The sequence below is a fragment of the Artibeus jamaicensis genome, unplaced genomic scaffold (assembly GCF_021234435.1).
Source record: "Artibeus jamaicensis isolate MK-2021 breed Jamaican fruit bat unplaced genomic scaffold, CSHL_Jam_final scaffold_1019, whole genome shotgun sequence".
Classification (NCBI taxonomy): domain Eukaryota; kingdom Metazoa; phylum Chordata; class Mammalia; order Chiroptera; family Phyllostomidae; genus Artibeus; species Artibeus jamaicensis.
This window is the reverse complement of record NW_026522025.1, coordinates 21,426,340-21,443,324: the sequence shown is the minus strand read 5'-3', so window position 1 is coordinate 21,443,324 and position 16,985 is coordinate 21,426,340. Positions and strand designations below refer to the sequence as shown.

General features: G+C 35.3%; 1 protein-coding gene across 1 annotated transcript in view; it reads right to left on the bottom strand.

Annotated features, from left to right (window-relative positions):
* Positions 1-16,985, bottom strand: part of TNNI3K (TNNI3 interacting kinase) — a 277,088-nt gene that overhangs the window by 206,285 nt on the left and 53,818 nt on the right. Inside the window, 1 exon segment of the mRNA XM_037141086.2 lies at positions 99-197. Within this exon segment, the coding sequence (XP_036996981.1) occupies positions 99-197 (99 nt within the window).

The window sequence follows — 16,985 nt, the reverse complement described above, 5'->3', positions numbered from 1 at the left end:
ATCTTAAATATCTTTTCTTTGAAGCTAGGATAGCTCGACAAAAGCCTGGAGTACCTAAGTGGTCTCCTAGCCTTTGGAAATACTACTGTCAGACTCACCTGTTCATGCCCATAGTATGCGGCAATGTGCAGTGGGGTGAAAAAAACTGCATCTTGAACATTGACGTTAGCTCCATGCTGCAGCAGCACATCAACAGCCTGGAAAAGAAAGAGAGCTCAGGAGCTTTATTGGGGAGTCTTCCTATGAATGTTCATTTTAAATAACTACATATAATTCTTCTCCAGGAATCATTGTCTCGAAACATATTTGTCTTCTATCTCCCTTCTCCAAACCCTTCACTGGCTTATTTTTGCCTGTAAAATAAAGACCAAACCCCTTTCCTATGGCATTCCAGGTCCTCTGAATGTGATGGTATCGTTTTAAATGTTCTTTTTCATTACTCACTTTTATAAATCCAATTGGATGGTCAAACTGCATTTCTTTTCCTGCTCCTTTGAGTCTTTGTTCACTTTACTTCCTCAGCCAGGAATTCTCTTTTGTCCAATCTACAAACGTTTAGATGTTTAAACTCAATCTAAATGCCATCTCCTCTAAAACTTTTTGACTTACCCTCCTTCAATGAAAACTGACTTGTCTTCCTTCCTCTCAACTCTCATATAACTTTCTTTCATGCCATTTAGAAAATTTAAAGAAATTATACACATGCCCTATCACCCCTACTAAATGGAAGGTGCTCTGAAGATAAAGTGTATATCAGATCTATCTTTATAATCCTACCTTAGTGTATAGCCATATAAATATTAATAATTCAATAAGCATTTGTTGAAGGGAGAGAGAAAGGAAGAGAGGGAGGGAGGAAGGAAGGAAGGAAACTACCAGGAGCTACTGGTCAACTGTCTTCATAGAAAGCCATAGATTGCCAACAAACCTACTGATGCTGCAGTTTTCTCCTATTCCCAAAGATCCATCTCTAAATCTCTCTTCTCTGGAAAAGTGATTGGGATAGTTTTCTTAAGATATGTTAATTTTCATTGTGGATTTTCCTAATGCATTGTTTATCTTTCAGTTGGTCAAATAATATACATTTGAAAGATTTTCAAAAGTCTATTAGACTGAGAAGACAAATCAGAAAGATGGGATGTAAGAGCTCAAGTGATTTATTGCTCTAATACCTCTTCTGTTTCCACAAAACAGTTGCCTCCTAAGTAATTTCTTCACCCATTGAATCACAGCTCCTCATAGCCAGGAAGGGACCATAGACATTGCATATCAAATCCCTGTGTTTTTAAAAGGAAGAAATTAAGAATCAGAGGAATTAGTAGAAAATTTCTCAAAGTTATGCTGCAGGTCACTATCAAGAAGGAAGCTTTGTTTCTGAGTATTTATTGAGCATATTTTAGCTAAAACTGTTATGTTACATGATTATCCTCACAGATTATTCAATCCCTGGGATGGTATTAGAACTGATGGTAATTGTCAAAAAGAATTCTTGTTATAATATCTAAAATTTCTGGTGGGTCCCAAAATATAAGCCGGTGTATACATTTCTACACATTTTCAAGATGACAATTCTGCTGATATTGGATATTGCTGACTAATGACTAATAGAATAATACACAATGTGTGCAGTGAATTGTTTTTCCATTGGGTTGGCTAAAACATTCACTTGATTTTTTTATTAAAATGGCTTTAGTAGTGCTTAGTTGTTTTTAACTTCATTAGAAACAACTTTGTTAGATTATATTGTGACAGCTATCATATCATCATCATAAAAATAAAACTTAACCAAATTGGTGAATATTTATAACCATTTTAATATTGAAGATGGGTGAAAATAGGCAACATTTTTGACATGTAATGATTTATTATTTCAAGAAAGGTAAAAATGCCATTGAAATGCAACAAAAAAAGATTTGTGCAGTGTATGAAGAAGGTTCTGGGACTGACCAAATGTGTCAAAAGTGGTTTGCAAAGTTTTGTGCTGGAGATTTCTTGCTGGATGATGCCCCATGGTTGGGTAGACTAGCTGAAGTTGACAGGGATCAAACTGAAACATTAATTGAGAACAATTAATGTTATACCACATGAGAGATAGCTGACATACTCAAAATATCCAAATCAATAGTTAGTGGTGAAAATAGAAAATGTGTCTTTTGTTTTATGGAAAACACCATACAGACTTTTTGGCCAACCCAATAATAAAAAATTAAGACCACAATTAACATTTATTGCCGGCACATTATGTATCAGGTCCTGAACTAAGGTGCATAAGTAGTAACTGGAGTGTCCTCTAACTGTTCTACCCCAAAACACAGAAAGACAGATGCTACTACTGTCTGATGTTAAAGGTGAAGAAACTGAGTCTTGTGAAGACTAGGTAATTTATGAGGTCATATGGCAATTAAGGGCCAGAACTGTAATTCAAATCTAGGGCTGTGTGACTTCAAAGTTTCTTTTCATCAGATCCTTCTTGTGACCTTGATCTCATTAACACTAACCTTTAAATAGATGAACTGACTGACTCAATCTCAGATAAGAGGAAGCTTTCTATCAGTTAGAAGCACCATAGATTCAACTTGAAAATGAATGCCAGAGCCATTTATTTCAAGTGCTTGTATCTTAGACTTCACATGTCTGGTAGTTCAATCTTAGAAACCTTTAAAAAAGGTCACTAATGATCAAGGTAAATGAAGCTTTTTACAATTTCTCTTATTTTAAATATAGCATAAAATAGACAGCATTGAATTTTTCTTGTAAAAAGGACTCTCAAATGTTAACATACAGAGCCAATTTCTTAGGCATGGTTCCAGAACTTACTTTCATTCTAATAGATAACAGCCCTTAGGCTTCAATAAATAGTCCAAAGTAATTTTTTTCTTCTAAATTTGCACTTATCCAGTCATTCAGAAGTTCGATTTTTGGCTGAATGTTCATTAATTGTGAAGTATTGGCTTTCTGAGTAACAGTCAAAATGTAAGTTTTAATGAAAGCATACAGTCATTATTGAACTGTAGGTTTTATTTAGTTTGTTTTAAAATTCGAGGGGAATGTTTAACTATTTAACAAATCACTTTGGAATGATGTGAATAATTTCACATGTTGTGTATAAGAATAGAATGCATTTATTGATTTTTATGACTTTTGGAGTCATTATGGAGAGAGCATCTCCCAGTGATCTTATGGGAATATGATTGATATATTATGATATACAAACATACCAGTCATACAGCTAAGACAAATGTACACATATTAACATTTAGGTCAGAAAACTTGTATATCAAATCATTTTATTCATGCTTCACCTACTCTAGAACCTGAAAAGACTGGTAGATCAACCTCACACCACTTCTATTATTAGAAGCTCCATGAGGTGATAGACTGAATCTGTTTTATTCGCCACTATGCTAAGTGTATGGTAGGCACCCAAATAATAATTAAACTGGACTGTATTTCTAGTAAAAAATAATGAAATATATATTTAATATTAGTCATGAGAAATTTAATCATTATCAGTTAGGCACTAATTACACAGTAGAAATTTTATATAACACGGTTCAATAAACATTTATTGATCATTATTTTCAAATTAACCTTTGGCAAACCCCAAGTGTCAGGAACTGTGATTGGAATTTTACAAAATTTTCTCAGTAAGATTTTGTAGGGCATAAAATTTCTCTTGCCTTAAAAATATTTAAGAAAATACATAGTTTTGCTTTTTGGTCCTCAAAACAACAACAAAATCACTACCAAATGGTAAACTAGAAACTTCTTATCACAGAAAGGCTATCTGAACAATATTAGAATTCTGTAAAGAAATGAATTGTATAATAGTTAGACATATATATCAGTATTATTATTAATACAATAAGAACCACAATTCCAATATAGGTTAGTAACTTGGTACCATTTACTATTGGAAAGATAAGCACCTTTAAGTTCTTCCCATTAAGTGGTTGTTTTAAGGAACAACCACTTAATGGATTAGAACCACAGAAAATGGATTAGAGCTCTTTATTTTGATAGTATGGCGATTACTATATAAATCACCCTTGACAAATGTTTTTATTTACTAGTTGACTCACCAAAACATCCAAGGGAAGTCTGTTCAATTTCCAGGTTGCAATCTAAACACTTGTTGACATTCTGCTCTTCTTTCCTAGAAAACCTCTCTGTCTTTCTCTGCCAGCCACATACCCAGTCTCAAGGCCAAGTTGAGTTCAATGTTCTCCATGAGAACCTTCTGCAAATACTTTACTCTATTGATAATTTCATTCTCTGAATGCTTATACTACTTATCCTTACAACTTAACCTTTCCATTAATTATGACTGTGGGTAAATCACTATTATATAAAATTTTAAATTGTTTTCCTTTTTTTGTATTTCTTTCTTTAAATTATATTTTATTGTTTATGCTATCACAATTGTCCAAAGTTTTTCTCCTTTGACCCCTCCACCCAGTTCCCTTGCCACTTCCTCAGGCATTCCCCACACTGTTGTCCATAGGTCGTATATATTTGTTCTCTGTTTCCTATGCTGTACTTTCTATCACCATGGTTATTCTGTAACTGACAATTTGTACTTCTTAATCCCTTCACCTTTTTCACCCATTCCCTGACCCCCTCCCATTTGGCAACCATGAAAATGTTTTTTGTGTCTACGATTCTGTTTCTATTCTGCTTGTTTATTTATTTTGTTTTTAGATTTAATTGTTGATAGATATGTATTTATTGCCATTTTATTGTTCATATTTTTGATCTTCCTCTTCTTCTTAAAGAAGACTCTTTAACACTTCATATAATACTAGTTTGGTGGTGATGAAATCTTTTAGCTTTTTCTTGTCTGGGAAGCTCTTTGTTCTTCAAACTGTTGTTCTTCCATTGTAAATGGTAGCTTTGCTGGGTAAATTAATTGGTTGTAGGTTCTTGCTTTTCATCACATTGAATATTTTTGCCATTCCTTCTAGTCTGCAAAGTTTCTTTTAAGAAATCAGCTGACAGTATTATAGGAACTCCCTTGTAGATAACTGACTTGTTTTCTGCTTTTACAATTTTTTGTGTTTAACTTTGAGCATTTTAATTATGATGTGTCTTGGTGTGGGTCTCCTTGTGTTCATCTTGTTTGGAACTCTCTGTGCTTCCTGGACTTGTGTGTCTATTTCCTTAACTAAGTTAGGGAAGTTTTCTCTCATTATTTTTTCAAATAGGTTATCAATTTTTTGTTTTTTTTCTGTTTTCCATCTGGTACTTCCAGTAGGTGAATGTTGACATGCTTGAAGCTGTCCCAGAGGCTCCTTATACAATCCTCATTTTTTTGTATTCTTTTTTCTTCTTGCTGTTCTGACTCATGTGTTTGCTTCTTTATATTCCAAATCACTGATTTGGTTTTTGGCTTCATCTACTCTCCTGTTGATTTCCTATAAATTGTTCTTTATTTCAATTAGTATATCCTTGTTTCTGACTGCATTTTTTTATGTCATTGAGGTCCTCATTAAGGTCCTCACTGAGCATGCTTGTAACCAGTGTTTTAAACTCTTCATCTAGTAGATTGCTTGTTTCCATTTCATTTAGTACTTTTTTTGGAATTTTTTTCTGTTCTTTTATTCAGGCTACTTTTCTTTATCTCCTCATTTTGTCAGCCTACCTGTGTTTGTCTCTATGTATTAGGTAGAGCTGTTATGACTCTCAGGCTTGGTAGAGTGGCCTAATGTAGTAGGTGTCCTGTAGATTCTAGTGGCACAGTCTTCTCTATTATCCAATCTGCGCACTCAATGTGTGCCCACAATGTGGGCTGTGTACACACTCCTGTTGTAGTTGAGCCTTGATTGCAGGTCCAAGGTCAGCCACCCTCTATGTTCTCCAGGGTCACATAACATAAGCTACAAAGTGATATGTACATGAATACTTTTTTTTCTGGGTTTGGAAGTGCCTAAGTGAGGCCAAGCTGTTAACCAAGGCCAGCTGCTGTGCCAGGCCTGAGGCAATTCAGCAAGAGGAATGGAGCTTGCTGAAACTGGATGCTGCTTATTTGAGAGAATTTAGGAAAATCTGCACAATGGGCTAAGACATGGCATTCGTATGGAAAAGCTACTAGAAACAGCTTGGGTGGGCCTTAAAGGTGGGAAGGGCCAGGCTTCAGGAAATCAGCAGGGTGGGGCAAATGGTGATAGACAGGTTGAAGTCTCAGATGTGGCATATGCACGCCAGCTCTGTGGAGGGCTCAGAAAAGAAATGATGACCTCTACCAGCACTTCTGTATAAAAGAAAGCTGCACCCCACCAGCTTTCACCTCATGCCAGACAATTCAGTTTCTCTCCATATGCCTCCGATGCTTTTCAATCCACTGCCCTTGCACCAGAGTTCAGATGTAGTTAGTGCAGATAAGTCTGTGCATGGGTCCTTTAAGAGGAACTGCCTGGGATTCAAACAATTTCTGTCTTCCACAGCCTCAATCTCTACCAATTTATATAGCCACAATTTATGGTGACTTCTCTTCTGGGCACTGGAACCTTGGGCTGGGGGACCTGATGTGGGCATAGGCCCCCTTGTTCCTGATTTTTACCTGCTACATGTGGGTGTGGGACCAGCCATTCTGAATCTCTGCTGCTCCTAGCAGTCTCACTGTGGATTCTTCTATAATTCTGTAGTTGTAGGATTTCTATTCAGCTCAGTTTCTGACAGTTCTAAATGATGGTTGTTCTATAGTTTAGTTGTAATTTTGATGTGGTTGATGTGGAGGTGAACTGTGTTTACCTAGGTCACCATCTTGACTGGAGGTCTTGACTTAGAGGTCTCTCCTCTAAACTATATTTTTCATGGTCTAAATTTGTTTCAATGAAAAATAAGATTTGACTCCAGGTAAAAGATTTTTCATGTGAGGCGCTGGAATTTAATCTTTGTAAGTGAAATAGTCAGAAGTTATCATTTAAAATTTCAGGGAGTCTAAAATTAATGCCTGTAAGAGCAAAGATCATCATTGTTCTTTTTTTTGCTGATTTTTTCCTGCAGTTTGACTTTAGCTTGTTAGACTTGGTACCATTTATCTGCCACTCTATACTTCATCTTATGAAAGTCATTGTAAGTGATGAAGAAGAAAAAAATGGCCATATCAAGAGAAACTAAATGTCCCATGAAAGAAAAAGTAGAATAAATTCTCAGTGGAATAAAATTGCAATCAATCTCAGTTAAAATTGCTGTCTCTCCTGAACTTTGCCATTTTTTAACCCTCACTTAAGGATATGTTTATTGTTTTTCTATATGTTTATTGCTCACTTGAGAAAGGGAGAGAGAAAAAGAGTGAGAGAGAGACAGAAACATTAATGTGAGAAAGAAACATCAATTAGTTGCCTACTAAACACATCCTGACCAGGGATTGAATGACTAACCTAGGTATATACTGTGACTGGGAAATGAACTTGCAACATTTTTGCATAATGGATGATGCTTCAATCAACTGAGCCATCCACCCAGGACACTATTTTTTTAAGAGTAGTTTACACTTTCTGTCCCTTTTCCTCATTACCTATTCACTCTTAGCTCACCATGATCTGGCTTCTGACTTCACCACTTCAAGGAAATATCTATGAAAAATGACATCAAAATCTTCCTAATTGCCCATTCCAATGATATTTTTAGTCTTTTCCTTACTGAGATGTTTCTTGCCCTGGCCAGTGTGGTTCATTTGGTTAGAGCATCATTCCGTAGACTGAAAGTTGTTGGGTTTGATTTTCAGTCAAGGCAGACACCCAGGTTGTGGATTGCATCCCATGTTGGGGCACATGTGAGAAGTCAGCCTATCAGTGTTTCTCTGTTTCTTTCTCTCTCTCTCTTCCACTGTCAGTGAAAAAAATATCCTTGGGGGAAAATAAGAAAATATTTCTCTAGCATCTGTTACTATTTGTTTGCTCCCTAATATCCTGTTTTCTCTTAGATTGTTTGACATCATGTTATTTGAGTTTGCTTCCTACCTCTCCATCAACTTATTATTACTCTCTATAGGGGTGCTTCTTTCTAAGTTCACCTCTTAAGTGTTTAAGTGTTGCTTTTTTTCATACTGACAGCTGTGTTTCCTTTTGATCTCTTTTGTCTATTTTAATTCACTCCTATTTAAGTTACTGCTTGCAAAGCATTTAGCACAGGGCTTGGTACATAATTGTAAGCATTCAAGAAGTGGTAACTCTAAGATATCTTATTCTATATATTCTCTGGTTGAATCCAACTGTAACTATTACTACTACTACTCTTCTATAGCATGCACACACACATATACTTCTCCACTTTTTCCCCGATTTTCTCCAACACAGGGCTTATCTTCTTTGGCAGCTGGTAGTCCTCTTATGTATTTCCATTCCATTTTCCAATCACCCTTACCCTGGGTTGATACAGTTCCTGGCATGGATATCATCTTTATTTCTTGCCCTTTGATTCTTATAAATGTAAACAAGACATTATAAGGCAAAAGGAACAAATATTTATTGAATGTGTACTATGAGAATATCTGTATGAACTAAACGAGTACAACTATTTCACTTAATGCTCGTAACCATCTTATGGAACTGTTTTGACAGCCTCATTGTGAAAACATGAACAATAAAGTTCCAAATTATTTGGCTCGTAAAGAAAAATGCTGAAGTTTATACTCAGGTCTGAGGAAGTCCAAAGAACCATACTACTCCATACTATTTTTCTTCTTGTGTTATTACTTGGACCCAACTAGCAATTCCTTGTATTGTCATCTCACACAATCCTGTAGAGCATATAGCTCTTGGTTGATATTACTTTTCAAGGATTTTCATGGATGGCCATATAGGCAACATCACCAGAAAGAATGATCCTGCCTATGTAATTGTTCACAGTTGACTGAAAAAAAATGAAGTTTGAACTTATTCTAATTAGGAGTTGCCTATTCTGGATCTTGAAGAGTCTTATATGACAATGAATTTAGCATTCTTCCTAAAATTTTAGTGTATAGAAACTCACCAAAGTTTTAAGTAGGAGTAAAATGTATTTTGATTTGCATCTTAAAAAGGTCCTTCTAGTAATAATATAGCACATGGATTTTAGAGAGAGAGAGACTGGAAGCAGGGTGATCATTTAGAAGAGTCCTACAGTAAGTTAAGAAAGAGATGCAGGAGTACAATGAGCTGAGGTAGTAATCATGGCCTGGAGATAAAGAATAGATTTCATAGATATATTATGGTAGAATCACGTGATTCAGACTGTGGGAGGGCTGGGGATGGAGGCAGATGATGAGATGTTGTCAACAAGTCATGACGGTACAAGAGGAAGCCTGTATGGGCAGATGAGCATGAAGATAAAACTTTCTCTACTTCATAAATTTAGGAAGTAAATCACCTAAAGTGTCTCTTTTTCAAATTAATTACTAGCAATAGCAAGTTCCTCTCAATTTCCCTTGGCCATTTCAGGTGTTCTTATCTGACACCACAAGCTGTTTTGATTGGGACCAATCCCTCAATCAAGATGTGGAAATTCTTCTCAAGTTTTCAAACAGCTATCTAAACCTGTGCCAATTAAAGATAACAATAATTGCTTATCCATTTGTACTGAAGACTTATATTACTTAGAAAGCATTTCAGATGGTAGCATTTTTATATTTAATAAGTACTTCTCTAGACTTTATGCTTTATTTTCTGTAGAATTTTCTATTTTTAAATATAGATATAGATAAATATAGATATAGATATAGATATAGATATAGATATAGATATAGATATAGATATAGATATACACACACTCACTTATTGATACCCATTACAAATGTTAGGTGAGAACTGTCTATCATGTAGTTACAGAGTTTTTCACTTACAACATTGGTTGAATATTTTTGTGATGACTTTTTCTAAAACTTGACATTGCTCTAATTAAATATTTGAGTACAAAAACCTATTGGAAAATAGTTTCTTCAGGCTGTCACAGAAATGAGGTTCTCTTATGTGATCTCTATCTTATTATCTCAGGTTAAAATTAAATTTGGTTTGAAAATTACTCAGAAAATGATTCCACAAGATATTATCAAATAAATTAAAGAGAAGTTCCATATTCTTAAGTTGTAAAAACAAAACTTAAAGATATATTAACTTATACACACATAATATAAGAATTTCATTTATTCAATAAATTTATCACTTCTCAGGAAATGATAAGAACATAAGTATAAATCAATTGATGAAGAACAGTGGTGAGAGCAGTGAGGTCAAGGCTGGAGATACATTTGGTGTTATTCTAGAGGTAATAATTGAAGGCAAGAGATAGAATAACTGCCACACATAAGAGGAGATATCTGTGGAATATTTTTGGCTAAAAAGTGAGAAGTAAAGGAGCCAGCAAAGGAAAGAGAAGAGTCATCTAAGAAGAGAAGTAAGAACAAAGAAACCTTTGTTAAGGAAGCTCATGGAAGAGGTATTTTTTAAGAGAAGTGCTGTAAAATTTTATGAGATTTCTAGCTAATCATCACCTTGCTATGCTCTTTTCATATATATGTAAAATTGTTCATAGCATTTTGTTATGTGAGGGTCTTATTTTTAAACTCCTGACTGAGAAAACAGGTTTTCAATGTTCACCATGTTATGAAAACATCATGTTCTAGGTATGTCAAAAGCCACATTTTTTCCTTATGAGATTTATTTATACTGTTCGCCACATTTTTCACTACATTGTAATTGTAGAGATTTGAAAATTAGAGTACAAGTTAGGCTTCCTCTCACTAATGTTCCTCCCCATACTGCATACTCTGTGGATATCATAATTGAGGAACAGAACAAATATCATCTGACGACCAGCTTTCTCATGACCCTTTGTTCTCCAGCTTAAGTCATCAGTTAACTACTTCCATTGTCTCAAAAGAAGTACTTCTGCCAAAGTATTTTGAAAACAAGTGCTTTGCTTCCACTTCAGAAATCAACTGCTAAATTATACTTTGAAGGTGAGTCAATTTACAGAACATTAAGAAGAAGCACATGCAGATTGTGTCTCTTAGACAAGGCTAAGTAGTAAGAATCCTCCTAAAAATTATATCAATGATCAATGAATTTTCAGTAGCTGCTATTGAAAAACAAAAGAGACATCAACACATAAGTCTCAGGCTCAAGGGTTAGTCCTGTTACAAGCACATATGTGGAATATATAGGGATCCCTTTTTTGAGCTTCCTCATTAATTAAGCCAGATAACTCACTATTTGATGAACTGCAAAACACTACCTTAATTTATTTTTGAATAGCAGATATGGGTAATCAATTGTATCCTATAGGCTTTTTATTTAACAATATAATTTAAAATGTCAGTCTATAAGAACTTAGAATAAGTGACACAATGACATTGGTATATCCACAGTTGTAAAAATGTTTCAGCCAATTATGAAGCAGTATGGCAGGTACAGAAATCAATCACAGATAACCTTCTTTCTAGAGAAGGAGTTCAATAAAATAAATAACATAGTCATCTAGTCAGAGACCTATTATCAGGACAGAAAACAGTAGGCATAATGGTGGCACATCAGTCATGTTAAGCACAGATACACACAGAGTGGCTAAACACAGAAAGCCTGCAATAAAAATTAAAAGGAACGTAGCATCAATTCTGCCCAAGTAATTTTGGCCTCAGAAAAAGTAAAGAGCCAAGAAACCACTGTGCATGGGACTCAAGCCCAAATTTCAAAATCCCATCACAGGACTGGCAAATGGCATTACCTGGGTGCAAAAAATCCTGGCAGGCAGATTCCAGTAATCACTATGCTCTGCTCTACTGTTATAGCCCCAAACCATTTCTTTAAGATTCCAGTTTTTGAAACATTTCATGCAGGTTTTTTCCCAAGCTTTGTTTGAATGAACTTGGTGGGCTCTTTCCCTTTTGCGCCTTGCGATGGCTGCAGCCCACTCCACACCTTGCAAGAGACCTTATGCCAGTGTATCCCACAAAGGAACCCTGAGATTTCTGACTTACAGATACTATAGGGACGTAATTTTGGGGGGTAATTTATAATGCAGCAATAGTTAGCTAATACACTATTGTATCTCTCAATTCATTAGTAAAAACATCCACATGAGAACTGACTTCTACATTAAAAGAGTTAACTGCTTCCCGCTTATGAATATTAACACAGGAGCACATCAACAAAAATTCTAGGTATTTTAAGCATTCTGTGTTAGGTCTGGGTGTTAAAAGCATTAATTGCTCGAAAGCAATGAACAAATAAATGGAAGAAACAAAACAAAATAACTGAGATATGGGATAAATATGGATTTAATGAAGATAATGTATAAGCCAACAGAACATAGGAGGTATGAGTTATAAATTCTGTTTAGGGAAGATACAGGAAACTACAGGGGGAATGTGAACCTAGGATCTGAAGGAGGCAGAAAGGAAAGATTAATCAATTCACTTATCCCTCAAACATGTTTGACCATTCTTGCATAGTACCTAGCACAGAACATATGCTTGCCAAATTCTACCATTTTTTAAAAGTTAGTTCAAAGTTTACTTGCCTCATGAAATCTTTTTAGACCTCTAGGATCATTGAACTAATTATCAAGATAAGTGATTAAATACCCTGATAACTTTAGAGTCACATCGATGCTTGTAAAAAGAATTGTTTGCTCTGACTGGTGTGACTCAGTGGATTGAGTGCTGGTCTGCAAACTGAAAGGTCACCAGCTCAATTCCCAGTCAAGGCAAACGACTGGGTTGTGGGCCAGGTCCCCAGTAGGCAGTGTGCAAGAGGCAGCCAATGAATATATCTCTCACACATTTGATGTTTCTCTCCCTCTCTTTCTTGCTCAATTCCTCTGTAACAATAAATAAATAAAATCTAAAAAAAAATTGCTACAGATACTCTCCCTAGAATTACTGAGTCAAATCACCAGATACTACAAATATATATTTAAAACAAACTCCTTAGAGGCTTCCTCTAAGACCCAATATGGATTAAGAGAGACAAATCTGGAGAAACTAAGGTGGCTAGAGTTAATAAGACAAAGTACCAAGAGAGCTAACCAAAGGGAGAACTACAGGATCTGCAGAGTGCTGCCCTAGACTTGCAGGGGTGTCCACCCCAAGGCCCGAGGGCCAGGATGGCTGTGAATGCAGCCCAACACAAAATCGTAAGTTTACTTAAAACATTATGAGATTGTTTTGTGATTAAGTGTCACAATATATTTAATGTGTGGCCCAAGACAACTCTTCTTCCACTGTGGCACAGAGACACCAAAAGGTGAGCCAATCTTTTGTGTGTGTGAGGAAATATATAATCACTAAAAACTGGAAACAACTCAAATGTCCAACAAGTGGATAAACACTGTAGTGCATTTTAATAATGAAATACTACTCACTGATTAGACATCTTGTTTGGTCTATTCCAAGTTATCATGGAACTAATATTTAAAATTTTCACTCTACCTCCCATTATATACCTACATCCGCACATGGTTTTCTTCCATTGTTCCCCATCACAATGAACTGGAAATCCTTTACCTAGTTGCTGGCACCAGAAAAACTGGAGTTTTTGTTGACATCATCTTCTTCTATGTCACCCGTATAGAGAATTAATCACCAATTAATTTGATTTTACCCTCTAAATATTTTTCAGGTCTGTTCTTGTCTTTCCATGTTTATTAATATTATTCACACCCAGATGAGCATTACAGATTATTGTCTCCTGATGCATGTCCCTACATAAATTCTTCTAATTGAATTTTTTTTTGTAGCCAGAGCTACTTTTTCAGAATAGAAATCTGATCACGTGACCACTTTTTAGTGGCTTCTCATTGCTCTTAGGAGAGAAAGAGAACCCATTCACTCAGTTTATAATCCAACCTAGGGAAAGATAGGCATTTGATTGCCTATTTTTTCCACCAGATGGTAAGTTTCATGAGGCTAGGAACTGTATGCAATATTACTCACCATTAAACTAACAGTGTCAAACATAGACCTTGGAACCAATTAGTTCCTCATTTGTAGAATATTGAATAAAAATAAAGTATATTGTTATTTTTTTCTATTTTTGGTAACAGACTGAAAGCTCCTAGATGAGATTTGAAGCTCTACTTTATATTTCCTTTAAGTTCTACCATTGCTAGCCTATGTTCTTTTGTATATATGCTCAACAAATACTTACTAACTTAATTTACTTTTCCCTAGTCACTTTTTACACATTCTACAGTCTAAATTTCCCTGAAGAAAAATATGTATAAAACAAAAGAAAACCACTAGAAAGTCAAGATAAGCTTTAAAAGGGAACATGACCTCTTAAGGTTTACATATTGCCAGAAACTATGGAACACACAGGGGAGAAACAATGATGGTTTTTCCTTATCTTTTGGGAAATAAGACTGGATAATAGAAGCTTATTTATAATCATAGCTGTAAAATTGCCTCTAGGAAAGCAATAATAGGGCAAGCAATCTTGTTTTCTTTTGGATCTAATTAAAAAAAAAACAACTAAAACTGAGTTATATTTGTTCAAAGTACACTGAGAAAACCACAGTTACAGTGTCTAATAAACCAAGTCAGCCCAGTGTGCTACCACCGTGATGTAGAAATGAAGGCATTAATTGGTTGACAGAAATAGGCAACGATAATGTACAGTAAACATTTATGTACATTACATTAAAATATTTTTAAACCGTTTAAAAACATAAGAATATATGTTTTTAAACACTAGACTTAAGGCTACTATTTAACTAAACTATGCCAATAATGGAGTATTCAATGTCCCTGATTACTTTTCCTTCCCTAAACACATCTTTATTTGTAAAATTGCTGGTATGAGCCCTCTTTCACTACGTGACACATTCCCATTACTAAATCAAAACAAAACCTAATTTCCTTCCACGAACAATTTGTATGCAAATCATTTGCATGGAGCATATGGAGCATTAATATTGCAGAGAAGTTTCAATGAATTGTGCCTCCTGTCCAGAAATTCCTTTTAATATTTTTGTGTTTTGGTCAGATGAGTGGAGGATTAGGAAACAGCATCTTATGACTCTTTCATGATTGAACAACTAATGAGACAGAGACCTAAAGCACAATTTCAAATTGATTTCCTTTCCTTTGACCTATTTCTCAATTATAAACTATGAATGACCCAAATAATTTTTCTAAGATCCAACTAAATATAACATACAGCTTTATAGTCTGTGAAGTATCATTATTATTATTTAACTAAAAGCATTTGCCCCATCAGTTCTAATTAAATTAAACAGAACAGAGATTATTATTATTTTCTTTTCTTTTATTTATTTTTAATATATTTTATTGATTATGCTATTATGGTTGTCCCATTTCCCCCTTTATTCGCTTCTGCCCAGCACGCCCCCTCCCACCTATATTCTCCTCCCTTAGTTCATGTCCATGGATTGTACATGTAAGTTCTTTGGCTTCTATATTTCCTATGCTATTCTTAACCTCCCCCTGTCTATTTTCTACCTACCATTTATGCTACTTATTCCCTGTACCTTTTCCCCCTCTCTCTCCTTCCCACAGAGAAAATTATATATATAATTTTTCATTCTCAATCTTTCACTTAATTTTTATTTTAATCAAAGGCATATTTTCAACATTATTTAAGAATTTGTATGAGAAATAGAGTCAACATCACACTGTGCAACACATAATTCACAATGTATTTCATATTTAGTATAGCTCCATGCTTGTTTTAATGCTCTACTGTTAATATCTTAAAATTATCCTTAATTTTTCTAAGCAAGGGGCTCCATAGTTTCATTGAGAACTGCAAATTATGTAGCCAGTTCAGATACAAAGTAAATTGACTATCCACTCTTTAAACAGACCAATAATATAAAACATGGGAACAAAGAAGAAAGCAATAAATAGAACCATAATTTTTTAGGTCCAAAGGCAGGAGCTGAAAAAAATAAGTCAACAATATAGCAACAAGTCAAACAAAAAAGAGACAAATGAAAAACAGAGACAAATGAAAAAACCAGTGATACTTCCTTTGTAGCAAATATATGTATTTTAAGATTTTATTTATTTATTTTTAGAGAGAGGGGAATGGAGGTAGAGAGAAAGGGAGAGAAACATTCATGTGAGAGAGACACATCAATCAATAGCCTCTTGCACGCCCCCAACTGGGGACCTGGCTCACAACCTGGGCATGTACCCTGACTGGGAATTGAACCAGCAACCTTTAAGTTCCCAGGCTGATGCCCAGTCAAGGGGAGCAACTTCCCCAAAGAGAAATGCCTGGGTTAAATTTTGCTTGGAAGGCTCATTGGAGCTGTCCAAAAGAAAGGTAAAAGAAGTTTCGAACATATAAGATCAATTCCAGGCTCTAGGGTCCAGGACAGTGAACCATTCTCAATTTCATAGTAAGAGACCAAGTAAAATGTGGCTGAGGCTGTCTGGACCTTTTTTTTAGGTGTGGATTGGTCCTAAGCACACACACACACACACACACACACACACTCCCTGAATCTTCTCAGAAGAGCTCAGCTGGCTAGACCAGATGAATTAGGGAGGCACAGGCTAAAGAAACTGGGGTAAGAGAAATAGGGACAATAATAACGGAGACAATAGCAGGGAGATAGAAAACACACAAGTACTCTCTGACTCTCAATTAAATTAGATTCCTCCTTCACCTATATGTAAAAACGCCAGATATCAGGGTCTCTTCTTTTTCTAACCCTCCCATCGAGGTGATGATGACCAAAAGGACAAAACCTAGAGTGTATAAAAAAAAAGAGAAAGAGAAAAGATTCAAAGCATAACAGTACAAATAATAATTAATTCACAAAGGAAGACAGCAAGGTATATAGAAAAGAGAAATCATGTAATGTAAGCATCTGACAGATGAGCTTTGTTATTGTAATGCAAATGCCTGGCATTAAGCTTTGGATTGCTGAGGCACCCACTTAAAAAACAGCTATCACATTGCAAGCTACATTAGAAGATAAAGAACCAAGTTGTTCTACCCCTAAGGTTTCCTTTGTTTCAGAGATCTTTGGTAGAC